The 23,607-nt window shown below is 56.9% G+C and overlaps 2 protein-coding genes across 3 annotated transcripts; one reads left to right on the top strand and one right to left on the bottom strand.

The window, feature by feature from the left end:
* Positions 1-21: 21 nt before the first annotated feature.
* On the top strand, positions 22-5,686 carry LOC310662428 (E3 ubiquitin-protein ligase TRIM56-like). Of its 2 annotated transcripts, XM_083409347.1 has the most exons (4): positions 22-149; positions 1,610-2,867; positions 2,916-2,963; positions 4,470-5,686. In XM_083409347.1, exons 2-4 carry the CDS (start codon positions 1,641-1,643, stop codon positions 5,412-5,414), a joined length of 2,220 nt encoding a protein of 739 aa, XP_083265473.1. In that variant the 5' UTR covers positions 22-149; positions 1,610-1,640; the 3' UTR covers positions 5,415-5,686. The 2 variants fall into 2 exon arrangements, with proteins under 2 accessions (XP_083265473.1, XP_083265472.1); XM_083409346.1 differs by having other exon boundaries at positions 1,610-2,963.
* Positions 5,687-11,112: 5,426 nt separating this feature from the next.
* On the bottom strand, positions 11,113-15,680 carry LOC310663213 (E3 ubiquitin-protein ligase TRIM56-like). Its single transcript, XM_083410906.1, has 4 exons — positions 15,549-15,680; positions 13,734-14,916; positions 11,321-13,200; positions 11,113-11,274 (listed from the first exon to the last, which is right to left on the bottom strand). Exons 2-3 carry the CDS (start codon positions 14,883-14,885, stop codon positions 12,034-12,036), a joined length of 2,319 nt encoding a protein of 772 aa, XP_083267032.1. The 5' UTR covers positions 14,886-14,916; positions 15,549-15,680; the 3' UTR covers positions 11,113-11,274; positions 11,321-12,033.
* Between the last annotated feature and the right edge of the window lie 7,927 nt (positions 15,681-23,607).

The following is a 23,607-nucleotide window of genomic DNA, read 5'->3' as shown; positions in this document are numbered from 1 at the left end:
TTGCGGGAATCCTCCGCCCCCTGGGGGCCGGGCCAGGCGACAGATTCGCTTTCGCTTTCGTGCAGTGACGCTCCCCGCCCTACGTCTCGGGGGCGACCTCCCGGGGAAGGGCGAGCGGGGAGGACCCCCAGCCCAGCTGCCGCTCCGAGGTAGGGGCTCCTTCGCGGGTGGGCGGCAAGCTCCCAGCCAGTCGGGAGTCGCCCCCCAGATATGGGGTTCGGGCGGCGGCCTTTGGCCCGGAGATCTTCGGAGGGTTAGGGGCGGTCGGGGGGGGCGTTCCTTCTCTCCCTGGATCCCGGGGAAGGGGAGGTCACGCTGGTCGCAAGGGCCTCGATGAGAGCTGGGCAAGGGCGCCCCCGCCGGCGCCAGGAGTCTCCTAGGAACCCAGGAGTCCTGCCCCCTAACCCCCACTCCCGTTGGAAAGAGCCGCCGCCCCCCACTTCTGACTCGCACCCATCGCTTCTGGACGTGTTGTAAATACCGGTGGTAGCCTGTGCAGCTCAACCCACGGAGAGTGGCGCTTTCAACCCCGTGTGTGGGTTTCCCCGTGTTTGTGGCTGTCCGTTTAACGCGCTCCTGTCCGCGCCTTCCTACCTAGCGCACTTACAGACGTGCGCTTCTTGTACAGAGCCTCAGTTTCCTTACATCAGGAGCAAGGGCTCCTTCTCCTGCCTCCCGGGGACACCCCGATCCGGGGAGCCCCCTCTCACCCCAGGCTCCTAGCGGGAGGAAAGGGGGGAGCCCCAGCAGGGCTCTCCAGGGGTTGCTGGACTGCCGCTCCCTCCCTTGCAGGGAATTCAAAAGTCCAGCCATATCTGGTGTTTGCAGAACAACTTTTGTCCCGAGAGGACTGGACAAAGTCAGGGAGGAGGGAGGCTGGCCTTGGCTCCGAGCCACAATACAGACTCTGCTGTGCCTTAGTGAATGGTGATCCGCTCCAGGGTCAAACTGCTCTTACTGTCAGAAAGCTCTTCCTGATGTTTACGCTGCAATGTCCTTTCTTGTAACCGAACTCAGGCTTGCTTCACTTCCCATGTGGCAGCCCTTGAGATGTGTGAAGATAGCTACCATGTCTCCTCTCAGTCTCCTCTTTTCCAAGCTAAACATACCCAGGTCCCTCAACCGCTTCTCATCAGGCTTAGTTTCCAGACCCTTGATCATCTTGGCAGCCCTTCTCTGCATAGCTTCCAGCTTGGCAATACAGTGGTACCTCAGGTTACAGACGCTTCAGGTTACGGACTCCGCTAACCCAGAAATAGTACCTCGGGTTAAGAACTTTGCTTCAGGATGAGAACAGAAATTGTGCTCTGGCGGCACAGCAGCAGTGGGAGGCCCCATTAGCTAAAGTGGTGCTTCAGGTTAAGAACAGTTTCAGGTTAAGAACAGACCTCCAGAACGAATTAAGTACTTAACCCGAGGTACCACTTTATCCTCCTTAAATTGTGCTGCTCTGGACTTCTGATGCTGCCGCCTAGAATCACATTCGTCTTTTTTTGCTGCTGCATCACAGCGTTGACTCATATTGAGCTTGTGGTTTACTAAAACCCCTGGATCCTTTTCACAATGCTCGCTCTCTTTCTTGTCCACCCCCCGGCAGGTTCCCTTCAAGGCAAGCGCCCTGCAGCAGGGGCCACCCCACCATGGCTGCCAAGGCCCCGTCCCTCTCCGAAGCCCTCACCAGCGGCTTCCTGACCTGCACCATCTGCCTGGAGTGCCTCCGCCGCCCCAAGATCCTGCCCTGCCTGCACAGCTACTGCCAGGAGTGCCTGCGGAAGTTGGCAGGAGGCCGGAAGGAGCTTCAGTGCCCCGAGTGCCGTGAGCGGGTGGCCCTCCCCGAGGGGGGCGTGGGCGCCCTCCGGACCAACTTCTTCATCAACGGCCTGCTGGACCTGGTCCGCCCCACAGGGGAGGCAGAGCCCACCTGCAGCCTCTGCCCGCTTATCGGCCAGGAGGCCGGCCGGCCGGCCGTCTCCCGCTGCCTGGACTGCGCCGACGACATGTGCCGGGACTGTGCCCGCGGGCACCGCTGCTCCCGCCTCACCCACCTCCACCGCCTGGTGGCCATGGAGGACTACCTCTCCGGGGAGCACGACGAGGAGATCCGGAAGCGCCAGGCGCTGCAGTGCAAGGAGCACACCGGCGAGGAGCTGCGCTTCTTCTGCACGCCTTGTGCCGTCGTCCTCTGCCGGGAGTGCCGGCTGGGGGCCCACCTCCAGCACCCTTGCCTGCCCCTGGCTGAGGCGGCCCAGGCCCGCCGGCCGGTCATCCTGGAGCTCCTGGCCGGGGTGGAGGAGACGGTGCAGGTCATCCGGACGGGGAGGGCCAGCCTGGAGAGGGGGGCTGCGCAGCTGCAGGTGCGCGAGGCTAGCATCCGGGGTGCGGTGGAGCAGGCGTGCTCGCGGGCGGTGCAGCGGCTGCTGGCGCAGCAGGAGGAGGTCCTGGCCCAGCTGGAGGACTACATGAAGGAGCGGCAGAAGGCCTGCCGGGCCCTCTGCTCCGATCTGGAGTTCCAAGAGCAGGTGGCCTCCAGCACCGTGGCCTTTGCCCAGAAGGTGCTGGGCCTGGGGAGGGAGGTGGAGATCCTCTCCCTGGAGCAGGTCATCTGTGAGCGTCTCAGGCATCTGCAAGGCTTCTCCTGGGAGCCGCTGGCCACCCGCCTGCCCTGTCTGGAGGTCAACGCTGAGATCGAGGGCAGCGGCCCCCGCCTGTTCCACCTGGAGTTCCGAGAAGAGAGCCCCACTGGAGTGCCGGAGGGCCCCCAGGAGGAGGCCACAAACGGGGCCAAGAATAAGACCCACCTGCCGGAGGGCCCCCAGGAGGAGGCCACAAAAGGGGCAAAGAAGAAGACCCGCCTGCTCTGCCCGGAGGTTGACGCTGAGATCGAGGGCAGCGGCCCCCGCCTGTTCCACCTGGAGTTCCGAGAGGAGAGCCCCACTGGAGTGCCGGAGGGCCCCAAGGAGGAGGCCACAAAAGGGGCAAAGAAGAAGACCCACCTGCCAGATGGCACCCAGGAGGAGGTCACAAAAGGGGCCATGAAGAAGACCCACCTGCCAGAGGGCCCCCAGGAGGAGGCCACAAAAGGGGCCATGAAGAAGACCCACCTGCCAGAGGGCCCCCAGGAGGAGGCCACAAACGGGGCCAAGAAGAAGACCCACCTGCCGGAGGGCCCCCAGGAGGAGGCCACAAAAGGGGCCATGAAGAAGACCCACCTGCCAGTGGGCCCCCAGGAGGAGGCCACAAACGGGGCCAAGAAGAAGACCCACCTGCCAGAGGGCCCCCAGGAGGAGGCCAGAAAATGGGCCAAGAAGAAGACCCACCTGCCAGAGGGCCCCCAGGAGGAGGCCACAAACGGGGCCAAGAAGACCCACCTGCCAGAGGGCCCCCAGGAGGAGGCCACAAAATGGGCCATGAAGAAGACCCACCTGCCGGAGGGCCCCCAGGAGGAGGCCAGAAAATGGGCCATGAAGAAGACCCACCTGCCAGAGGGCCCCCAGGAGGAGGCCACAAAAGGGGCGAAGAAGAAGACCCACCTGCCAGAGGGCCCCCAGGAGGAGGCCACAAACGGGGCCAAGAAGAAGACCCACCTGCCGGAGGGCCCCCAGGAGGAGGCCACAAAAGGGGCCATGAAGAAGACCCACCTGCCAGAGGGCCCCCAGGCGGAGGCCACAAAAGGGGCCATGAAGAAGACCCACCTGCCAGAGGGCCCCCAGGAGGAGGCCAGAAAATGGGCCAAGAAGAAGACCCACCTGCCGGAGGGCCCCCAGGAGGAGGCCACAAAAGGGGCCAAGAAGAAGACCCACCTGCCAGAGGGCCCCCAGGAGGCGGCCACAAAAGGGGCCAAGAAGAAGACCCACCTGCCAGAGGGCCCCCAGGAGGAGGCCACAAAAGGGGCCATGAAGAAGACCCACCTGCCGGAGGGCCCCCAGGAGGAGACCACAAAAGGGGCCATGAAGAAGACCCACCTGCCAGAGGGCCCCCAGGAGGATGCCACAAAAGGGGCCATGAAGAAGACCCACCTGCCAGAGGGCCCCCAGGAGGAGGCCACAAAAGGGACCATGAAGAAGACCCACCTGCCAGAGGGCCCCCAGGAGGAGACCACAAACGGGGCCATGAAGAAGACCCACCTGCCGGAGGGCCCCCAGGAGGAGACCACAAACGGGGCCATGAAGAAGACCCACCTGCCGGAGGGCCCCCAGGAGGAGACCACAAACGGGGCCATGAAGAAGACCCACCTGCCGGAGGGCCCCCAGGAGGAGACCACAAAAGGGGCCATGAAGAAGACCCACCTGCCAGAGGGCCCCCAGGAGGAGGCCACAAACGGGGCCAAGAAGACCCACCTGCCAGAGGGCCCCCAGGAGGAGGCCACAAAAGGCGCCATGAAGAAGACCCACCTGCCAGAGGGCCCCCAGGAGGAGGCCACAAAAGGGGCCATGAAGAAGACCCACCTGCCAGAGGGCCCCCAGGAGGAGGCCACAAAAGGGGCGAAGAAGAAGAGGAGGAAGCAACAGCATCAAGTGCCACCTGCCAAGGAGGGATTCCAGATGACCACCCTCATCCTCAGGGGCTGCCTCCTTGCCGTAGCCCCTGTACGTGCTCCCAAGATCCCAGGAACCCCCCTTCTGACACCCAAGCCTCTCTTCTCATGCAGCTTCTGTGTCAAGAGCCCCAGCGACCAGAAGTGCCCCCTGGTCACGGGGCTCTGCCCTTTTGGCTCTGGAGAGCTTCTGGTGGCCGATGAGCAAAACCAGAAGCTGAAACGCTTCTCACTGCAGGGGGAGTTCAAGGGCACTGTCCCCGTCCCCAGTGGCGTGGCCCCGGTCAGCGTGGCCACCGTGGGCAGCAAGGTGGCCTTCACAGCCGGCTCCTGCCTCTACCTCCTGAACGGTGAGGGTGACCTGGTGTGGCAGAAGGCCCTGGGGCAGGGGCAGGCCAGCCATGCCGTGGTGGGTCTGGGGGGAGACCGTATGGCAGTGTGCGTGGCTGGGCAGTTGGAGGTGTACGACCTGGAGGGGCGGCTGCTGGAGAAGATTGTGCCCGAGGGCAGTGCAGAGAGGCGCCTCGTCTTCCTGGCCAACCACAAGGACGGCTTTGTGGGCTCCGACTGGTACCGCCGCAGCGTGGTCCTGTTCACCAGGACGGGACAGATGGTGGCCGAGTGCTCTGAGGAGCAGCTGGGCGAATGCCAGCCAGGGGCTGTTTGTGCCGATGACAAGGGCATCATCTACGTGGTCTTGCGGGAGCTGAACAAGGTGGTGGCATTCTCCCCCAGAAGGAACGAGTTGCGGGCGTTCCTCACTGCCGAGAACAGCATTGACCAACCGCAGGTGGTCACGGTGGCTGGGAAGCGGCGCTTTGCTGTGGCTCTCAGCAACGGCACCGTCCACATCTTCCGGATCAGGTACCAGGGCAAGTGAGACAGAGGAAGGGCAAGGGAGGGGGGTTAAAAGCTGTATGTCCCAGAGTTAATGACCCAAGGCAGACTGGTGTTCCCATGGTCACACAGGGTGAGCTATGGTGTGTGTAGGAGAGTAAAAGAATCATTTTACTTTGTATCTCTGCTGTGGTCACCATCCCTCTCTCTTTTTCTATAAATATCATTCAATAATAAAACAAACGTCTATATTTGCATCTTTGCAAGAGAGGACAATTGTATATGAGCTGAAATAAAAGAGTCTGGATAAAAAACGTCCTGCAGTTCTGATATTTTTGTCCTGGGATGCTTTCAGATGGGAACTTAATATGTAAAAGGGCAACAGAAACATCCTGTATGAGAAGCATAAACTCCACAGCAAACAGCTGCCTGCGAGACACCCCTCCCCCCCATTTTTGAACATGCAGAAACTCCACTGGGAGCAGCCAGAGAGTCTGGGAGCAGGAGCTCACCTGTTCAGAAATGGGGCAGAATCTCACCCTACAGCATATTGGAAACAACAATGAGCAGATATTTGTTTCATTCATTTGGCACCCCAAAGCAATTTACAATATATTATAACAACTAAATGAATTGCAAATATGGAAACTCTTCTTACATATATGAGAACAGCTTCAAACAACAATGCCTAAAATCAGTCTGATTCCAATGCTGATACTGGCTGGAATTGTTGCAGGAATATATGTATAGGTTGGGGGGGTGCTTGCCCCTCCAGCAGATGTCCTGGGGTCAGCCTCTTTTCTTTTTGGCCTTAGGCCTGCCCCCGGCCGGCCGGCCATTGTCCTCCCTGGCTGAGGGCGGGTCAAAGGCTAGCTCAAGCAGGTGGGTGGCACCGCGCCCACCTCTGGGGAAGGGAGGGCGGATATTGCGGGCACAGAACCCTGTCTGTGGTGCCTATCCCTTTCCCCAAATGATAACACAAGAGACCAGAGTATGGGTTCAAATTGGCCACAACTTGATTGAGCTTCAGAAGTGGGGAACTTGGCACAGGCCTTGGCAGGCAATCCTCTCAGCCCGCCTGGCTGAGGATATGCAGGCAGTTGAGGCCCAGTGAGAGGGGACTGCAATGCGCAAACTTACACAGCATGCCCTTCCACTGACCTCGTCTGGGGAGTTTGACCTACATGCCGCAGCTCTAGGGCCAGGGACTCCCGGTTTTGCCCTTCAATGGGCCCTGCAAGCATGACTGCATCCCCCCCCCAACTTGATGTTAGACTAAAGGCTACCTTGCCAAGGCCTAGAACCGCCACTCGAGGCCTTAAGGGGCCTTACCGCCAAGTCCCACAACCGAGGACCAATCAAACCCCGCAATCTATCCAGTCCCCAAGGGCTTGTCGCAAGTCGTGGGGCCAGACGTCATTGCCCAGTGGGGTCAGGTGCACCCCGCCCCCCCGGAATACGTCAACTGTATCTGCTGTGATGGTGGGATGTGGGATAGAGAACCCACCAATTTGGCGCATGGTGTTGAGCATGGCCCTGCTAATTTTACTCACTGCATAATGGAGGCGAGAGGGATTGGAAGCCCCCCTCCAGTGAAGACGGGGTAGGAGATTGGACCAGCCGATGGTCATTGATGGGTACAAGGCATGCAGGCTTTTCAAATCTGCCCTTGCAGCAAGGGCAATGCCTTTTTGCTTCACTAGATCGTTCTCCCTTGCATGCATAATCAAGACCCTTGGAGGCCTTGGGTCGCTGCGGCACTACGCAGCATGGGCATCAAGCTCCGCCAACGCATGCCCCGCTGCACCATCCAATAAAAGCGTACCTTGGAGTGGATGTTATGGTTATGGCCATGATTTTGAGACTGTGCATAATCCGCTGCCCAATGGACTATGCTGTGGCCGATCACCCAGATCTTCACGGTGGGCAAACCTGTAAGACAATTAAATTGCAAGTGATAAGGAGGAGGAGCCGGGACAAATGTAGCTTTTGTAGGCTGCCGAACGCCAGCACCCCAGTGTCTTGATGTGTGCAGGGTCCCAACCCTGTATTGCCGCTGAAGTGGCAGCCCTGATACGGAAGGAGTGCCCATAATATTCCTGGGGACGTAAGCAGATAAGGCTTTGCGTAAAACCGCTGTGAATTGTGATTGCGCCAACAGGCGCGTGTTTGAGTGAATGAAGAAAAGGCCCTTGCACTGGGACCGGACCCTGAAGAAGCGGCGCGTGTCGTGATATGGGCAGGGACCCGCCTGTTCCGTCGAGGGCAGCGCAAGCGTGACCCCTTTCCGCAATTGGTCACTTTTGGCGGACCGAATCTTGACATTCAACGTATGCCCAGAGAGCTTGATGTCGTTGTCTGCCAACCCTGATTGCAGGGGCCCAGCCAAACACTCCCCAATGCGCATGGCACCCAAAAAGGCTAGGGAGAATGCTGCCCGAAAGAGACAAGTTTCAAAATTTGACCAGCAGATCTCTGGTAGTTTTTTCCAAATTAGATTAAGTTTATCTATGGTGATAGGCTTCCTGCCATCCTGACATGGGGGAATGACATGCTGCCACCCAGCCAGCAACTTCTTGACATGGAAGCTGTCACAGGGGTCTGGCCAATGACGGACTTTACAAAAGAAAGAAGTAGCTGCCCTGTAAAGCATTAAAGTTTTTATGGCAAGGCCCTTGCGCTTTCGGAGCACCAAGAACTGAAGCACCTCCTCCTCGGATGCCCGCCGTGTTGCAGAGCCACGAAAGCGCCCAAAGGCATCCCAGGCCCTGGAATAAGAACGTCTAGTGGAGGGGGCTATTGCTGCCAGCACTCCCTGGTTTACTTCTTGCTTCCAATCTCCCACAGATCGTCTGGGAAGGCGTCCAGGGACTGGGCTGCTTCTGGTGCCATCGCGCGGAAACGCTCCATCTGAAAACGAGACAGGGCATCAGCGATGTTATTGATAAGGCCAGGTATGAAGCGGGCAGTGAAAGAAATATTGTGCCACCGGCACTCCAGCACAAACAGGCGCAGGACCCTTATGACCCTCTGGGACTTTGCTGACTGCCTAGATATAACTCTTACCACCGCTTGATTGTCGGACCAGAAACAGACCCTGGAACAGTGGCGTAGCGTGGGTTGTCAGCACCCGGGGCAAGGCAAGTAATTTGCGCCCCCTAACCCGTGGATTTGCGCCCCCTAACCCTAACCCCCAGATGTTGCACCCGGTGCGGCCGGCCCCCCCTGCACCCCCCACGCTACGCCACTGCCCTGGAATTCGAGAAGAGGGTTCCCCAGATGCGAATGGCAGCTAGAATAGGAAAGAACTCCAGAAAGGTTAAATCCTGAGTAATGTCTGCTGTGTGCCAAGAAGGTGGACATGGCTGGGCGCACCATGTCCCCTGAAGAACACGCCAAAGCCACAGAGGCCAGAAGCATCAGAATGAACCTGGAATTCCACCCCGGGGGTTAAGGCTCTTCTGCCAAAATGAAACCTCGTTATAATCCTGCAGGAATGGAAGCCAAACCCTCAGATCGTCCTTCATCTGGTTTGTCACCCTGATGCGATGGTGGGGGGCTACCCCCCCCCCGGCCATGAGCCGAGCCAGACAAAGGGCACGGCCTGGCGCCACTACTCTACATGCAAAATTAAGATGACCCAACAGGGCTTGCACCTGGCAAAGGGTGGTCTTTTGAACCCCAAGCTTTGCCTCCAGCAACACTTTCAAGGATTCCAGCTTGGTCTGCGGGAGGCGCGATGACTGCCGAATTGTGTCCAGTTCAATACCCAAGTAGGCAAGGAGAGTCGAAGGGCCCTCGGTCTTGTCAGCAGCCAGAGGTATGCCAAAGTCAGCTGCAAGGCGCATGAAAGTAGCTAGGGATAGAGCGCAGTCCGGGGAGTCTGGGGCCGCCATAATAAGAACGTCATCTAAGTAATGGGTGACGAAAGGGGAACCAGATGTGGATTTGAAGGCCCATGCAATGAATGGGCTGAAGGTTTCAAAGGCTGCGCAGGCCACAGAGCAGCCCATGGGCGTAGTCTTGTCAAAAGACCAGCTATCCCTGAATTTGAGTCCTAGAAGCCAAAAATCTTCAGGATGAGCAGGCGGGAGCAGGCGGAAGGCTGACTCAATGTCGCATTTTGCCATTGATCCTGGAAGGAAGAACAGCAAAAGAGGCTTGAGCCGAGGGGTCATCCTCTTTTCTCTTGGCCTTAGGCCCACCCCCGGCCGGCCGGCCTTCCATTGTCCTCACTGGCCAAGGGCGGGTCAAAGGCCAGCTTAAGCAGGTGGGTGGCACCCGCTCAGGTGAGCTCCACTCGGTGCCGCAAACTCCGCCCATCTGTGGGGAAGGGAGGAGAGATATTATCTCTTTGACATCTGCTGGGAGGGCATTCCACAGGGCAGGCGCCACTACTGAGAAGGCCCTCTGCCTGGTTCCCTGTAGCTTTGCTTCTCGCAATGAGAGAACCGCCAGAAGTCCCTCGGTGCTGGACCTCAGTGTCCGGGCAGAACGATGGGGGTGGAGATGCTCCTTCAGGAATACTGGGCCAAGGCCATTTAGGGCTTTAAGGGTCAACACCAGCACTCTGAATTGTGCTCAGAAATGTACTAATACATCACTCATACAACACAGTTATATCATGAAAGGGGAGGTCTGGTGGCCAGAATCTGAGCATCCTGGACCCTGGCCCATGGTTCCCCTTGCCCTCCACCAAACACCCATCAAGTGTAACCAAAGAGACATTTAAATATCCCTGTTTCCCAGCCAAGTTCATCACACCCTTTTGTCTTCATCTGGGTTTGTTATTTCTGGAATGGCTACCTGTCTGGCACTCAGGTATCAGGATGCCAGGGACTATCACTCAGGCAGAGGGGCTGCTGAGAGGCTGAGCTCACAGGTCTATAGGAATTTCTGAAGTTTTCCCAGTGAGCCAGTACATAGAGACATTTATCAGTGAATTCTTACATTTGGTATCGTGCTGCTAAGGCCCTTTGAATAGAAAGAAAGAAACTGTGATGAAGTGTTTTGGGGGACAAATCACAAAATCCACAAAGTGATTGTGCTGATTTTGGTAGTGGGCTGCATGTGCATGATATCTGCTGGAGGGGCAACCCTCCCCCCAACCTATACATAAATTCCTCCAACACTAGGAGCCGTCAACAGCCTTCTCCTCAGGCTGTATCGAAGCAACAGCAGCCCAGAGTCTCCTGGGGGCGGCTTAAAGACTCCCACTTGTGTTGCGGCAGAATATTTCTTTCAGGGGCCGCAGTCTCCTCCAGGATCCTGGCTACGATTCCTGCATTGCAGGGGCCTGGGCTGGGTGGCCCTGGGGCCCTCTCCAAATCTACAATTCTAGGATTCTGCTATCATCACCACCTGCATAGAGAGAGATCCCGAGTTGCACATATGTATATATTTATGCGTGTGAAAATACACACAAACGCACATGCATGGTCCGTGTGGGTGTTCCACAGAGGTGGAATTGAAATCATCAAAGGTCAGAAGGAAATGAAACTGCTGGGGGTTTGCCAGATGGCTCTCAGGGTCCTTTCCAATGATTCTGCAATCTTAAGTTCCCATCTGAAAGCATCCCAGGACAAAAATATCAGAACTGCAGGAAGTTTTTTATCCAGACTCTTTATTTCAGCTCATATACAATTGTCCCCTCTTGCAAAGATGCAAATATAGACGTTTGTTTTATTATTGAATGATATTTATAGAAAAAGAGAGAGGGATGGTGATCACAACAAAGACACTTACAAAAGACTGGCCAGGCTCCCCAGGGTATCCAATCAAGTGACCATTAAACAGGTAACCTGGCAGACAGGAGGTAAACCAACCACTCAGATCTCTGCTGTAGACCGTCCTTTCTGTGATGTAGGTATGATGTGTCTGGGGTGGTGGTCTTGAGCTACACCCTGTCTGTGATGTATGTATGGTGTTTTGGGTGTGGTCTTGATCTACAGGGTGGCAATTTCAAAAGCTTTTATAAGGCCTTGCACACCATTGTTCTGGGTTCCTCCACCTTTTCTGCAGGTGAGGAGAGCACCCTGTTGCAACAGATCAATAAAGATCAGGCTTACGAGCTGCTTTGCTTCTCAATATTCTCTGGTTGGCCTCTTGTTATTTTCTCCTACCAATAGGGAACCTATGTAAGGACTCTGTATGGGCTCTTGGATACCCCATAAGGGAAAAGGGCAGATTTTTTTTGTATACAAACAAACCGTCCCATTTACGAGCAACCTGACCGCAAGCTGGTCTAAATATAAGAGTATGCAGGTCTTTGCTGCTGCCTGCCATTATCTGGCTGTTGCAGCCTTTTCGATATTTGGTGACAAAAAGCAACATTATCGTCCCTCACATCCTCTGGACTTTGTCGTGCCCCTGATTTACCCGGGAGAACAAAAGGAAGGTAAACTTTGGCAGTTAGGGGATCTATGCCAGGTTCTATCATTTCCACATTGCCCTCTGGTGGCCACCCTTGGGAACAACAACCCAAGGTAAGTAAAGCACAACTCTGGGAGCTGACCCAATCCAGACAGATGGGCAGGCGGGAGAAATTGTTGCTTTTACTCTCCTACACACACCATTGCTCACCTTGGTCACACCAGTCTGCCTTGGGTCATTAACTCTGGGACATACAGCTTTTAACCCCTCTCCCTTGCCCTTCCTCTGGCTCACTTGCCCTGATACCTGATCCGGAAGATGTGGACGGTGCCGTTGCTGAGAGCCACAGCAAAGCGCCGCTTCCCAGCCACTGTGACCACCCGCGGTCGGTCGATGCTGTTCTTGGCAGTGAGGAACGCCCGCAACTCGTTCCTTCTGGGGGAGAAGGCCACCACCTTGTTCAGCTCCCGCAAGACCACGTAGATGATGCCCTTGTCATCGGCACAAACGCCCCCCGGCTGGCACTCACCCAGCTGCTCCTCAGAGCACTCGGCCACCAGCTGCCCCGTCCTGGTGAAGAGGACCACGCTGCAGCGGTACCAGTCGGAGCCCACAAAGCCGTCCTTGTGGTTGGCCAGGAAGACGAGGCACCTCTCTGCACTGCCCTCGGGCACAATCTTCTCCAGCAGCCACCCCTCCAGGTCGTACACCTCCAAGTGCCCAGCCACGCACACTGCCACGCGGTCTGCCCCCAGACCCACCACGGCATGGCTGGCCTGCCCCCTTCGCAGGGCCTTCTGCCACACCAGGTCACCCTCAGCGTTCAGGAGGTAGAGGCAGGAGCCGGCCGTGAAGGCCACCTTGCTGCCCACAGTGGCCACGCTGACCGGGGCCACGCCACTGGGGACGGGGACAGTGCCCTTGAACTCTCCCTGCAGTGAGAAGCGTTTCAGCTTCTGGTTTTGCTCATCGGCCACCAGAAGCTCTCCAGAGCCAAAGGGGCAGAGCCCCGTGACCAGGGGGCACTTCTGGTCGCTGGGGCTCTTGACGCAGAAGCTGCATGAGAAGGACGGCTTGGGTGTCAGAAAGGGGGTCCGTGGGACCTTGGGAGGAGCCACAGGGTCTACGGCTTGCAGGCAGCTCCTGAGGATGAGGGTGGTCATCTGGAATCCCTCCTTGGCAGGCGGCACTTGCTGCTGTTGCTTCCTCCTCTTCTTCTTCGCCCCTTTTGTGGCCTCCTCCTTGGGGCCCTCCGGCACTCCAGTGGGGCCACTGCCCTCGATCTCAGCGTCAACCTCCGGGCAGGGCAGGCGGGTCTTCTTCTTTGCCCCTTTTGTGGCCTCCTCCTTGGGGCCCTCCGGCACTCCAGTGGGGCTCTCCTCTTGGAACTCCAGGTGGAACAGGTGGGGGCCGCTGCCCTCGATTTCAGCGTCAACCTCCAGGCAGGGCAGGTGGGTCTTGGCCCATTTTGTGGCCTCCTCCTGGGGGCCCTCTGGCAGGTGGGTCTTCTTCATGGCCCCTTTTGTGGCCTCCTCCTGGGGGCCCTCCGGCAGGTGGGTCTTCTTCTTGGCCCCTTTTGTGACCTCCTCCTGGGTGCCATCTGGCAGGTGGGTCTTCTTCTTGGCCCATTTTCTGGCCTCCTCCTGGGGGCCCTCTGGCAGGTGGGTCTTCTTCTTGGCCCCGTTTGTGGCCTCCTCCTGGGGGCCCACTGGCAGGTGGGTCTTCTTCATGGCCCCTTTTGTGGCCTCCTCCTGGGGGCCCTCTGGCAGGTGGGTCTTCTTCTTGGCCCCTTTTGTGGCCTCCTCCTGGGGGCCCTCTGGCAGGTGGGTCTTCTTCATGGCCCCGTTTGTGGCCTCCTCCTGGGGGCCCTCTGGCAGGTGGGTCTTCTTCATGGCCCCTTTTGTGGCCTCCTCCTGGGGGCCCTCTGGCAGGTGGGTCTTCTTCTTGGCCCTTTTGTGACCTCCTCCTGGGTGCCATCTGGCAGGTGGGTCTTCTTCTTTGCCCCTTTTGTGGCCTCCTCCTTGGGGCCCTCCGGCACTCCAGTGGGGCTCTCTTCTCGGAACTCCAGGTGCAACAGGCGGGGGCCGCTGCCCTCGATCTCAGCGTCGACCTCCAGGCAGGGCAGGCGGGTGGCCAGCGGCTCCCAGGAGAAGCCTTGCAGATGCCTGAGACGCTCACAGATGACCTGCTCCAGGGAGAGGATCTCCACCTCCCTCCCCAGGCCCAGCACCTTCTGGGCAAAGGCCACGGTGCTGGAGGCCACCTGCTCTTGGAACTCCAGATCGGAGCAGAGGGCCCGGCAGGCCTTCTGCCGCTCCTCCACGTAGTCCTCCAGCTGGGCCAGGACCTCCTCCTGCTGCGCCAGCAGCCGCTGCACCGCCCGCGAGGACGCCTGCTCCACCGCATCCCGGATGCTAGCCTCGCGCACCTGCAGCTGCGCAGCCCCCCTCTCCAGGCTGGCCCTCCCCGTCCGGATGACCTGCACCGTCTCCTCCACCCCGGCCAGGAGCTCCAGGATGACCGGCCGGCGGGCCTGGGCCGCCTCAGCCAGGGGCAGGCAAGGGTGCTGGAGGTGGGCCCCCAGCCGGCACTCCCGGCAGAGGACGACGGCACAAGGCGTGCAGAAGAAGCGCAGCTCCTCGCCGGTGTGCTCCTTGCACTGCAGCGCCTGGCGCTTCCGGATCTCCTCGTCGTGCTCCCCGGAGAGGTAGTCCTCCATGGCCACCAGGCGGTGGAGGTGGGTGAGGCGGGAGCAGCGGTGCCCGCGGGCGCAGTCCCGGCACATGTCATCGGTGCAGTCCAGGCAGCGGGAGACGGCCGGCCGGCCGGTCTCCTGGCCGATGAGCGGGCAGAGGCTGCAGGTGGGCTCTGCCTCCCCTGTGGGGCGGACCAGGTCCAGCAGGCCGTTGATGAAGAAGTTGGTCCGGAGGGCGCCCACGCCCCCCTCTGGGAGGGCCACCCGCTCACGGCACTCGGGGCACTGAAGCTCCTTCCGGCCTCCTGCCAACTTCCGCAGGCACTCCTGGCAGTAGCTGTGCAGGCAGGGCAGGATCTTGGGGCGGCGGAGGCGCTCCAGGCAGATGGTGCAGGTCAGGAAGCCGCTGGTGAGGGCTTCCGAGAGGGACGGGGCCTTGGCAGCCATGCTGGGGTGGCCCCTGCTGCAGGGCGCTTGCCTTGAAGGGAACCTGCCAAGGGGTGGACAAAAAAGAGAGAGAGCACTGTGAAAAGGAGAGGGTGGGGAGGCTGGGGTGAGAGGGGGCTCCCGGATCGGGGTGTCCCCGGGAGGCAGGAGAAGGAGCCCTTGCGCCTGATGTAAGGAAACCGAGGCTCTGTACAAGAAGCGCACGTCCCTAAGTGCGCTAGGTAGGAAGGCGCGGACAGGAGCGAACAGCCACAAACGCGGGGAAACCCACACACGGTTTGAAAGCGCCACTCTCCGTCGGTTGAGCTGCACAGGCGACCCCCGGTTTTTACAACACGTCCAGAAGCAATGGGTGCGAGTCAGAAGTGGGGGGCGGCGGCTCTTTCCAACGGGAGTGGGGGTTAGGGGGCAGGACTCCTGGGTTCCCAGGAGACTCCTGGCGCCGGCGGGGGCGCCCTTGCCCAGCTCTCATCGAGGCCCTTGCGACCAGCGTGACCTCCCCTTCCCCGGGATCCAGGGAGAGAAGGAACGCCCCCGACCCACCCCGGCCGCCCCTAACCCTCCGAAGATCTCCGGGCCAAAGGCCGCCGCCCGAACCCCATATCTGGGGGGCGACTCCCGACTGGCTGGCAGCTTGCCACCCACCCGCGAAGGATCCCCTACCTCGGAGGGGCAGCTGGGCTGGGGGTCCTCTCCGCATGCCCTTCCCCGGGAGGTCGCCCCCGAGATGTGGGGCTGGGAGTGTCACCACGGGGAAGCGAAAGCGAATCTGACGCTCACAGGGGGCGGAGGATTCCGCAAGGGCAGGTATGTTCAAAGTCCAAAGGTTTAATCTGGCGCCTAGTTTATTTACTGGGGTAACCCCCTCCAAAAAAGATCAACAACTTGAATCAACAAAAAGTTCAACAACATTGGGGGGAAATCGTATAGAAAGCTTTGGTCGGCCCTCACGCATGTGCACTTCATCAAATCTGGCCCTCTTTGAAAAAACGTTTGGGTACCTCTGCGCAAGGTGCCGCGAGGCTGGGAGGTTGCGACCAGGGGTTGGCGGGGGGGGGGGCTCGGGGCTGGTTCCGCTGGGGCGCAACGAAGGACCGGAGAGGGGGCGTCCGGCCCGCCCGCTCCCCTCGGCTCTCCTCGCTCCCTTTGAGCCTCGCAGCCCGTCTCCTCTTGGGGCATCCAGGCTGGACCACACCCCGAGGAGTTAGCGCAAGCGGGTCTTGGCAAAGTGTGCCCTCCTGGGGCCGCCCCACTTCCCGCCCCCCTGTTGGAGAGCTCCGTTTCCTTCGTGGACGCAAGAACGGAGGACAGCAGCTGGGTCAGGCCAAAAGAGGGACCCGTCCAGATGTGATTCATGCATTGTAGGGGTTGGACTAGATGACCCCCAGGTTCCCTTTTGACTCCCCTAAGGTCCCCTGCAGGGACGCGGGTGGCGCTGAGGGTTAAACCACAGAGCCTAGGACTTGCCGATCAGAAGGTCAGCAGTTCGAATCGACGCGACGGGATGAGCTCCTGTTGCTCGGTCCCTGCTCCTGTGAACCTAGCAGTTTGAAATCACACCCCAAAGTGCAAGTAGATAAATAGGTACCACTCCGGCGGGAAGGTAAACAGCGTTTCTGTGCGCTGCTCTGGTTCGCCAGAAGCGTCTCAGTCAGGCTTAGTCATGCTGGCCACATGACCCGGAAGCTGTCTGCGGACAAACGACCCGGAAGCTGTCTGCGGCCAGTAAAGCGAGATGAGCGCCGCAACCCCAGAGTCTTCTGTGACTGGACCTAACAGTCAGGGGTCCCTTTACCTTTACCTTCCACAGTTAAAACAATGCTCAAGGCGGCTAACTGTATGGGGAGGCAGTTACCAATTTTTTTAAAAAAAACATGTGCACCAACAGTCTTATTTGCCCCTGCAAGTATATAAATATATATGCGCAAAGCATAAATAAAAAGGCATTTTAGCCTCAATATTTTTGGGGGTGGGGGAGTGGGAATGACGACCTAAGGGGAGCGCAGAGAGAGGAAAGGCGGTGGTCCCTCTGCAGCAGCGTAACTGGACGCCTTCATCTGCCCCTGCTGCAATAAAAACTCGTCTCATGTATCAGTGTCTACAGCACCAGTAAATGCTGCAACCTTCCCTAACCCTAACCCAATGTCTTGATGTGTGCGGGGTCCCAACCCTGTATCGCCACTGTATCGCGACATTCAACATATGCCCAGAGAACTTGATTTTGGTGTCTGCCAACCCTGATTGCAGGGGCCCAGCCAAACACTCCCCAATGTGCATGGCACCAAAAAAAGGCTAGGGAGAATGCTGCCCGAAAGATTTCAAAATTTGCCCATCAGATCTCTGGCCGGGGGTGGGCCTAAGGCCAAGAGAAAAGAGGATGACCCCTCGGCTCAAGCCTCTTTTGCTGTTCTTCCTTCCAGGATCAATGGCAAAATGCGACATTGACTCAGCCTTCCGCCTGCTCCCGGTTCATCCTGAAGATTTTTGGCTTCTAGGACTCAAATTCAGGGATAGCTGGTCTTTTGACAAGACTACGCCCATGGGCTGCTCTGTGGCCTGTGCGGCCTTTGAAACATTCAGCCCATTCATTGCATGGACCTTCAAATCCACATCTGGTTCCCCTTTCGTCACCCATTACTTAGATGACGTTCTTATTATGGCGGCCCCAGACTCCCTGGACTGCGCTCTATCCCTAGCTACATTCATGCGCCTTGCAGCTGACTTTGGCATACCTCTGGCTGCTGACAAGACCGAGGGCCCTTCGACTCTCCTTGCCTACTTGGGTATTGAATTGGACACAATTCGGCAGTCGTCGCGCCTCCCACAGACCAAGCTGGAATCCTTGAAAGTGTTGCTGGAGGCAGAGCTTGGGGTTCAAAAGACCACCCTTTGCCAGGTGCCAGCCCTGTTGGGTCATCTTAATTTTGCATGTAGAGTAGTGGCGCCAGGCCGTGCCCTTTGTGCCCGTCTGGCTCGGCTCATGGCCGGGGGGGGGTAGCCCCCCACCATCACATCAGGGTGACAAAGCAGATAAAGGATGATCTGAGGGTTTGGCTTCCATTCCTGCAGGATTATAAGGGGGTTTCATTTTGGCAGAAGAGCCTTAACCCCGGGGTGGAATTCCAGGTTCATTCCGATGCTTCTGGCCTCTGTGGCTTTGGCGTGTTCTTCAGGGGACATTGGTGCGCCCAGCCATGGCCATCTTCTTGGCACGCAGCAGGCATTACTCGGGATTTAACCTTCCTGGAGTTCTTTCCTATTCTAGTCGCCATTCGCATCTGGGGAACCCTCTTCTCAAATTCCAGGGTCTGTTTCTGGTCCGACAATCAAGCGGTGGTAAGAGTTATATCTAGGCAGTCAGCAAAGTCCCTGAGGGTCATAAGGGTCCTGCGCCTGTTTGTGCTGGAGTGCCGGCGGCACAAGATTTCTTTCACTGCCCGCTTCATACCTGGCCTTATCAATAACATCGCTGATGCCCTCTCTCGTTTCCAGATGGAGCGTTTCCACGCGATGGCACCAGAAGCAGCCCAGTCCCCGGACGCCTTCCCAGACGATCTGTGGGAGATTGGAAGCGAGAAGTAAACCAGGGAATGCTGGCAGCAATAGCCCCCTCCACTAGAGGTTCTTATTCCAGGGCCTGGGATGCCTTTGGGCGCTTTCGTGGCTCTGCAAGACGGCGGGCATCCGAGGAGGAGGTGCTTCAGTTCTTGGTGCTCCCAAAGCGCAAGGGCCTTGCCATAAAAACTTTAATGCTTTACAGGGCGGCTATTTCTTTCTTTTGTAAAGTCCGTCATTGGCCAGACCCCTGTGACAGCTTCCATGTCAAGAAGTTACTGGCTGGGTGGCGACGTGTCATTCCCCCACGTCAGGATGGCAGGAAGCCTATCACCATAGATAAACGTAATCTAATTTGGAAAAAACTACCAGAGATCTGCTGGTCAAATTTTGAAACTTGTCTCTTTCGGGCAGCATTCTCCCTAGCCTTTTTGGGTGCCATGTGCATTGGGGAGTGTTTGGCTGGCCCCCTGCAATAGGGTTGGCAGACAACGACACCAAGTTCTCTGGGCATACGTTGAATGTCAAGATTCGCTCCTCCAAAACTGACCAATTGCGGAAAGGGGTCACGCTTGCGCTGCCCTCGACGGAACAGGCGGGCCCCTGCCCATATCGCGACACGCGCAGCTTCTTCAGGGTCCGGTTCCAGTGCAAGGGCCTTTTCTTCATTCACTCAAACATGCGCCCGTTGACGCGATCACAATTCACAGCGGTTTTACGCAAAGCCTTATCTGCTTGTGCTGTTAGTCCCCAGGAATATTACGGGCACTCGTTCCATATCAGGGCTGCCACTTCAGCGGCGATACAGGGTTGGGACCCCGCACACATCAAGACACTGGGGCGCTGGTATTCGGCAGCCTACAAAAGTCACATTTGTCCCAGCTCCTCCTCCTTATCACTTGCAATTTAATTGTCTTACAGGTTTGCCCACCATGAAGATCTGGGTTATAGGCCACAGCATTGTCCATTGGGCTGCGGATTATGCACGGTCTCAAAATCGTGGCCATAACCTTTATACGCATTTATTGAATGGCCCAGCGGGGCATGCGTTGGCGGAGCTTGATGCCCATGCTGCGTAGTGTCGCAGTGACCCATGGCCCTCCAAGGGTGTTGATTATACATGCGGGGGAGAACGATCTAGTGGAGCAAAAAGGCATTGCCCTTGCCCTTGCTGCAAGGGCAGATTTAAAAAGCCTGCATGCCTCGTACCCATCAATGACCATCGGCTGGTCCAATCTCCTACCCCGTCTTCACTGGAGGGGGGCTTCCAATCCCTCTCGCCTCAATTACGCGGTGAGTAAAATTAGCAGGGCCATGCTCAACACCATGCGCCAAATTGGTGGGTTCTCTATCCCACATCCCACCATCACATCAGATAGAGTTGACCTCTTCTGGGGGGACGGGGTGCACCTGACCCCACTGGGCAATGACGTCTGGCTCCACGACTTGTGACGAGCCCTCGGGGACTGGATAGATTGCAGGGTTTAATTGGTCCTCAGTTGTGGGACCTGGCGGCGAGGCCCCTTGGGGCCTCGAGTGGCGGTTCTAGGCCTTGGCAAGGTAGCCTTTAGTCTAACATCAAGTTGGGGGGGATGCATTCATGCTTGCAGGGCCCATTGAAGGGCAAACCGGGAGTCCCTGGCCCTAGAGCGGTGGCATGTAGGTCAAACTCCCCAGACGAGGTCAGTGGAAGGGCATGCTGTGTAAGTTTGCGCTTTGCAGTCCCCTCTCACTGGGCCTCAACTGCCTGCATATCCTCAGCCAGGTGGGCTGAGAGGGTTGCCTGCCAAGGCCTGTGCCAAGTTCCCCACTTCTAAAGCTCAATCAAGTTGTGGCCAATTTGAACCCATACTCTGGTCTCTTGTCTCATCATTTTGGAAAAGGGGTAGGCACCACAGACAGGGTTTAGCGCGTGTGCCCGCAAATAACCACCTAACATTTAGAAGACATCTGAAGGCAGCCCTGTTCAGGGAAGTTTTTCATGTGTGACATTTTAATGTATTTTTCATCTTTGTTGGAAGCCACCCAGAGTGGCTGGGGAAACCCAGCCAGATGGGCAGGGTACAAATTAATAATAATAATAATAATAATAATAATAATAATAATAATAATTATTATTATTATTATTATTATTATAGTTTTGGGGGGTAGCATGGGGATTAGCAGCTAATAAAAGTTTGGGTTCTCTCTTGTTTGGGGCTTCCATCTTGTTCCACCTTGTGGCAGGTGGGAGTCCTGTAGTGACAGACTTCAATCAAGACCAAGCCGACTGGCTTCTGTTTTGCTCTGGTATTCCTGGCTGGGGTCCTTGTTTTTTGTCCAAGGGAGCCCTCAGATTTCTCCGTTAACAACACTGAGGTCAGAGGGAGGAGATTGGGAGGAGGTGATGGAGGCTGAAGGGGCAACAGGGTTTAGTGAGCAGGAAGAGCCTGTGACAGGGAGCTGTTCAGACTCCGAGGATGAAGCAGAGGAGGGGGCTCAAGAGGCTGCTGGAGAATCTCAGGAGTCTCCCTCTCCCTCCTCCTCCCCCATCTCCAAGAATGTGCAGAGTAATGACAGGATGGCTTTGCTCTGCCTCCAAAGTTGGAGTAATAATAATAAATTGGAGGAAGAAATGCTTCTGAATACCAGTAGCTGGAAACAGGAAAGTTTCATCTGGTTGGTCACTGTGAGGACAGGATGCTGGAAGTGTCAAAATTAAAATCACAATGCATTAACCTAACTAGAGCAAATCTTCACAGCTGCCAGAGCAAATCTGGCTGCCTGGTGTGTAATTTTTAGGTATTTATCAGCTACGAGGTCAACTATCACTTCCAGGGAGGATCAATCCAAGAACCAGAAGTGGAGTTATAAATTTTTCTCTGGGCACCATATTTAAATTGCAAATCAACTATTAGTAGTACAGTGGTACCTCGGGTTACATACGCTTCAGGTTATATACGCTTCAGGTTACAGACTCTGCTAACCCAGGAATAGTACCTCGGGTTAAGAACTTTGCTTCAGGATGGGAACAGAAATCGTGCTCCGGCAGCACGGCAGCAGCAGGAGTCCCCATTAGCTAAAGTGGCGCTTCAGGTTAAGAACAGTTTCAGGTTAAGAACGGACCTCCAGAACGAATTAAGTAATTAACCCGAGGTACCATTGTAGTAGTAGTATATGACCCCTATACCTGTAGATCTCAGGGAAGTTCACAACCTAAAATCACAACATAAGAACAAAAACATAATAAAAACAAAAACACAAAGTATTCCACAAATGGAGATTGTCAAAAAGGCCTGTTCTGGTGCTGCCCCCCCCCCCCCGGACCTCTCACGGAGGCGGCACAAATAGTGAATGATATCTTCACCCCGACTACAAAAGCGTATTTCTGTTCCGTGTGTGCTATTCCAAGATTTCTCCCCTCTGAGCACCTGTTGAAATCCAGGTTCAACCAAGGCCCTGCCTAATTGTGGAAACGTCAGCATCTCAAGGCAGTGAGGCCCTGAGTGGATGTCCTTAATTTGAGGGTACCAAACAGAATAATGGGCAACGATAATGGATGGCCCTGCCTTGGCTGGCTTCGTGGTCAAAGATCCAGTTTCTAAGATCATGCAAGCTCAGAGATAAATATTTCTCCATTTGGAGAGTCTGACACTTTTGGGAGCCAGCCTGTAGCTGCTCCAACCAGCAGAGCTTGGTGAAAATATGGTCCTCAAAGACATTTAGTATCTGAGGTGAGCTAAATCAATTCTGGCTGCTATCGAGGGGAGACCCAACTCAGCTCTAAGTTGAGCCCATGTAGTTCCAGCAGAAAGCCCACCGGCCCAACATCTGGAGAACATCTGGTTGGCTGGACTAGGCAGGCTTGAAGAGGAGGACTGAGCTACAAGACACGCTAGCTAAGCGAAACCTCCCTATTCAGAGGCAGTGTACCTCCAAATGCCAGTTGCTGGGGTGGGGCACTGCCCTTTCTGCCCTGCTCATGGCCCTCCGCCCGGCCAGGGTGGCAGAGACGATGCCAGTGAACTTGGCGGTTTCTGCTCGGTGTGGTTCGATTCCTCTCCCCGCAAGCTCTGAACTTGAACTCAAGACGGTGAAACCTTTCCTTTTTAATCCTCTTAATCAGCAAGATCTCCTGAAACCAAAGCAGGCTGCCCCAGCTGCATCTAGCCTCTTTCCATGACACACGCGCGCAAGCAGGGGTGCGCACAGTCAGCCGACCGCAAGTTACGCAACCCCTGTTGCATAACCTTGAATTCCTACATGCCAGAGGATTGCCCGAAAGCGAGAGGGGAGGAGGCTCCCTCGGAAGCCCAGTGACATGAAGAAACCTCTGGGCTCGCCCCTCTCGCATTCCTCTTGTCACAACAGTCACAGAAGTCTCCAGCTGTGCCGCTGGGCCACATTCTTGGGTGGGGGGTGCCGGCCTGCAGCTTCTTTCCCCAAAGAGGAGCCCTGCAAGGTTGCGCTGCGGAGGCCCAGGGACGAGGCTGGCTGGAGGCCGGTTCAGACACGCAGCCACACAGCTGGATCTGTGGGCGATGGGCGAAGGTGGTGCATGATGCATCAGCAGCCTCCGTGGGGAGGGTGGGACGTTGCCTCAGGGGTGTGGGGTTGATGCTCTGCAGGAGGAGGCTGAGCTGGGTATATTTATTCAACATTCGTAGGCCACACTTTCGTGAAAATACAGCAAAGTACAGCATACCGTGCAAGAACGGGCATCCACACATGCGAGAAGCCCCACATTTGTGTCCCCAGGCCCTGGAACCACAGAGTCCTATAATTGTAGAGTTGGAAGGGAACCCTGAGGGTCATCTAGCCCAACCCCCTGCAATGGGGAAGGAAAGGGGGGTCTGAACGGGCCTACAGGTGAATCTGCTGTGGCGACTGCTTGTCTGAACATTCGGGCAGATCACAAAATTCTGGAGGAATCATAAACACACAATGCACCCACTTACAGCTCCAGCCAAAGGTTCTTTTATTTTGGGGGGGGGGTGTTGGGATCCTCTGGCAACAGCAGAGGGGTGTGAAAGGAGGGTGTGGGCCTGTAGCAGAAGTTGCTGTTGCATCACCCTGGCAGCCTTGTGGAGGGTCAGGCTAGATGACCGCTGGGAACCGTTCCCAACTCTACGAGGTTTGCCCTGGTAGATTGAGCCCCTTGTTCATTCGCTAGAGAAGAGGAGCAGAG

Source organism: Podarcis tiliguerta, assembly GCF_965153285.1.
Source record: "Podarcis tiliguerta genome assembly, chromosome: 13".
In the NCBI taxonomy this organism is placed as follows: domain Eukaryota; kingdom Metazoa; phylum Chordata; class Lepidosauria; order Squamata; family Lacertidae; genus Podarcis; species Podarcis tiliguerta.
This window is presented reverse-complemented; position numbering and strand designations above follow the sequence as displayed.

Excerpts from the sequence above, each read along its gene's own strand:
- LOC310662428 (XM_083409346.1), top strand. The coding sequence starts at position 1,641 with ATGGCTGCCAAGGCCCCGTCCCTCTCCGAAGCCCTCACCAGCGGCTTC. Across the intron at positions 2,964-4,469 it reads CGGAGGGCCCCAAGGAGGAG|GCCACAAAAGGGGCGAAGAA; the intron begins GCCACAAAAGGG and ends CCCCAGGAGGAG.
- LOC310663213 (XM_083410906.1), bottom strand. The coding sequence starts at position 14,885 with ATGGCTGCCAAGGCCCCGTCCCTCTCGGAAGCCCTCACCAGCGGCTTC. Across the intron at positions 13,201-13,733 it reads CAAAAGGGGCAAAGAAGAAG|ACCCACCTGCCCTGCCTGGA; the intron begins ACCCACCTGCCA and ends AAATGGGCCAAG.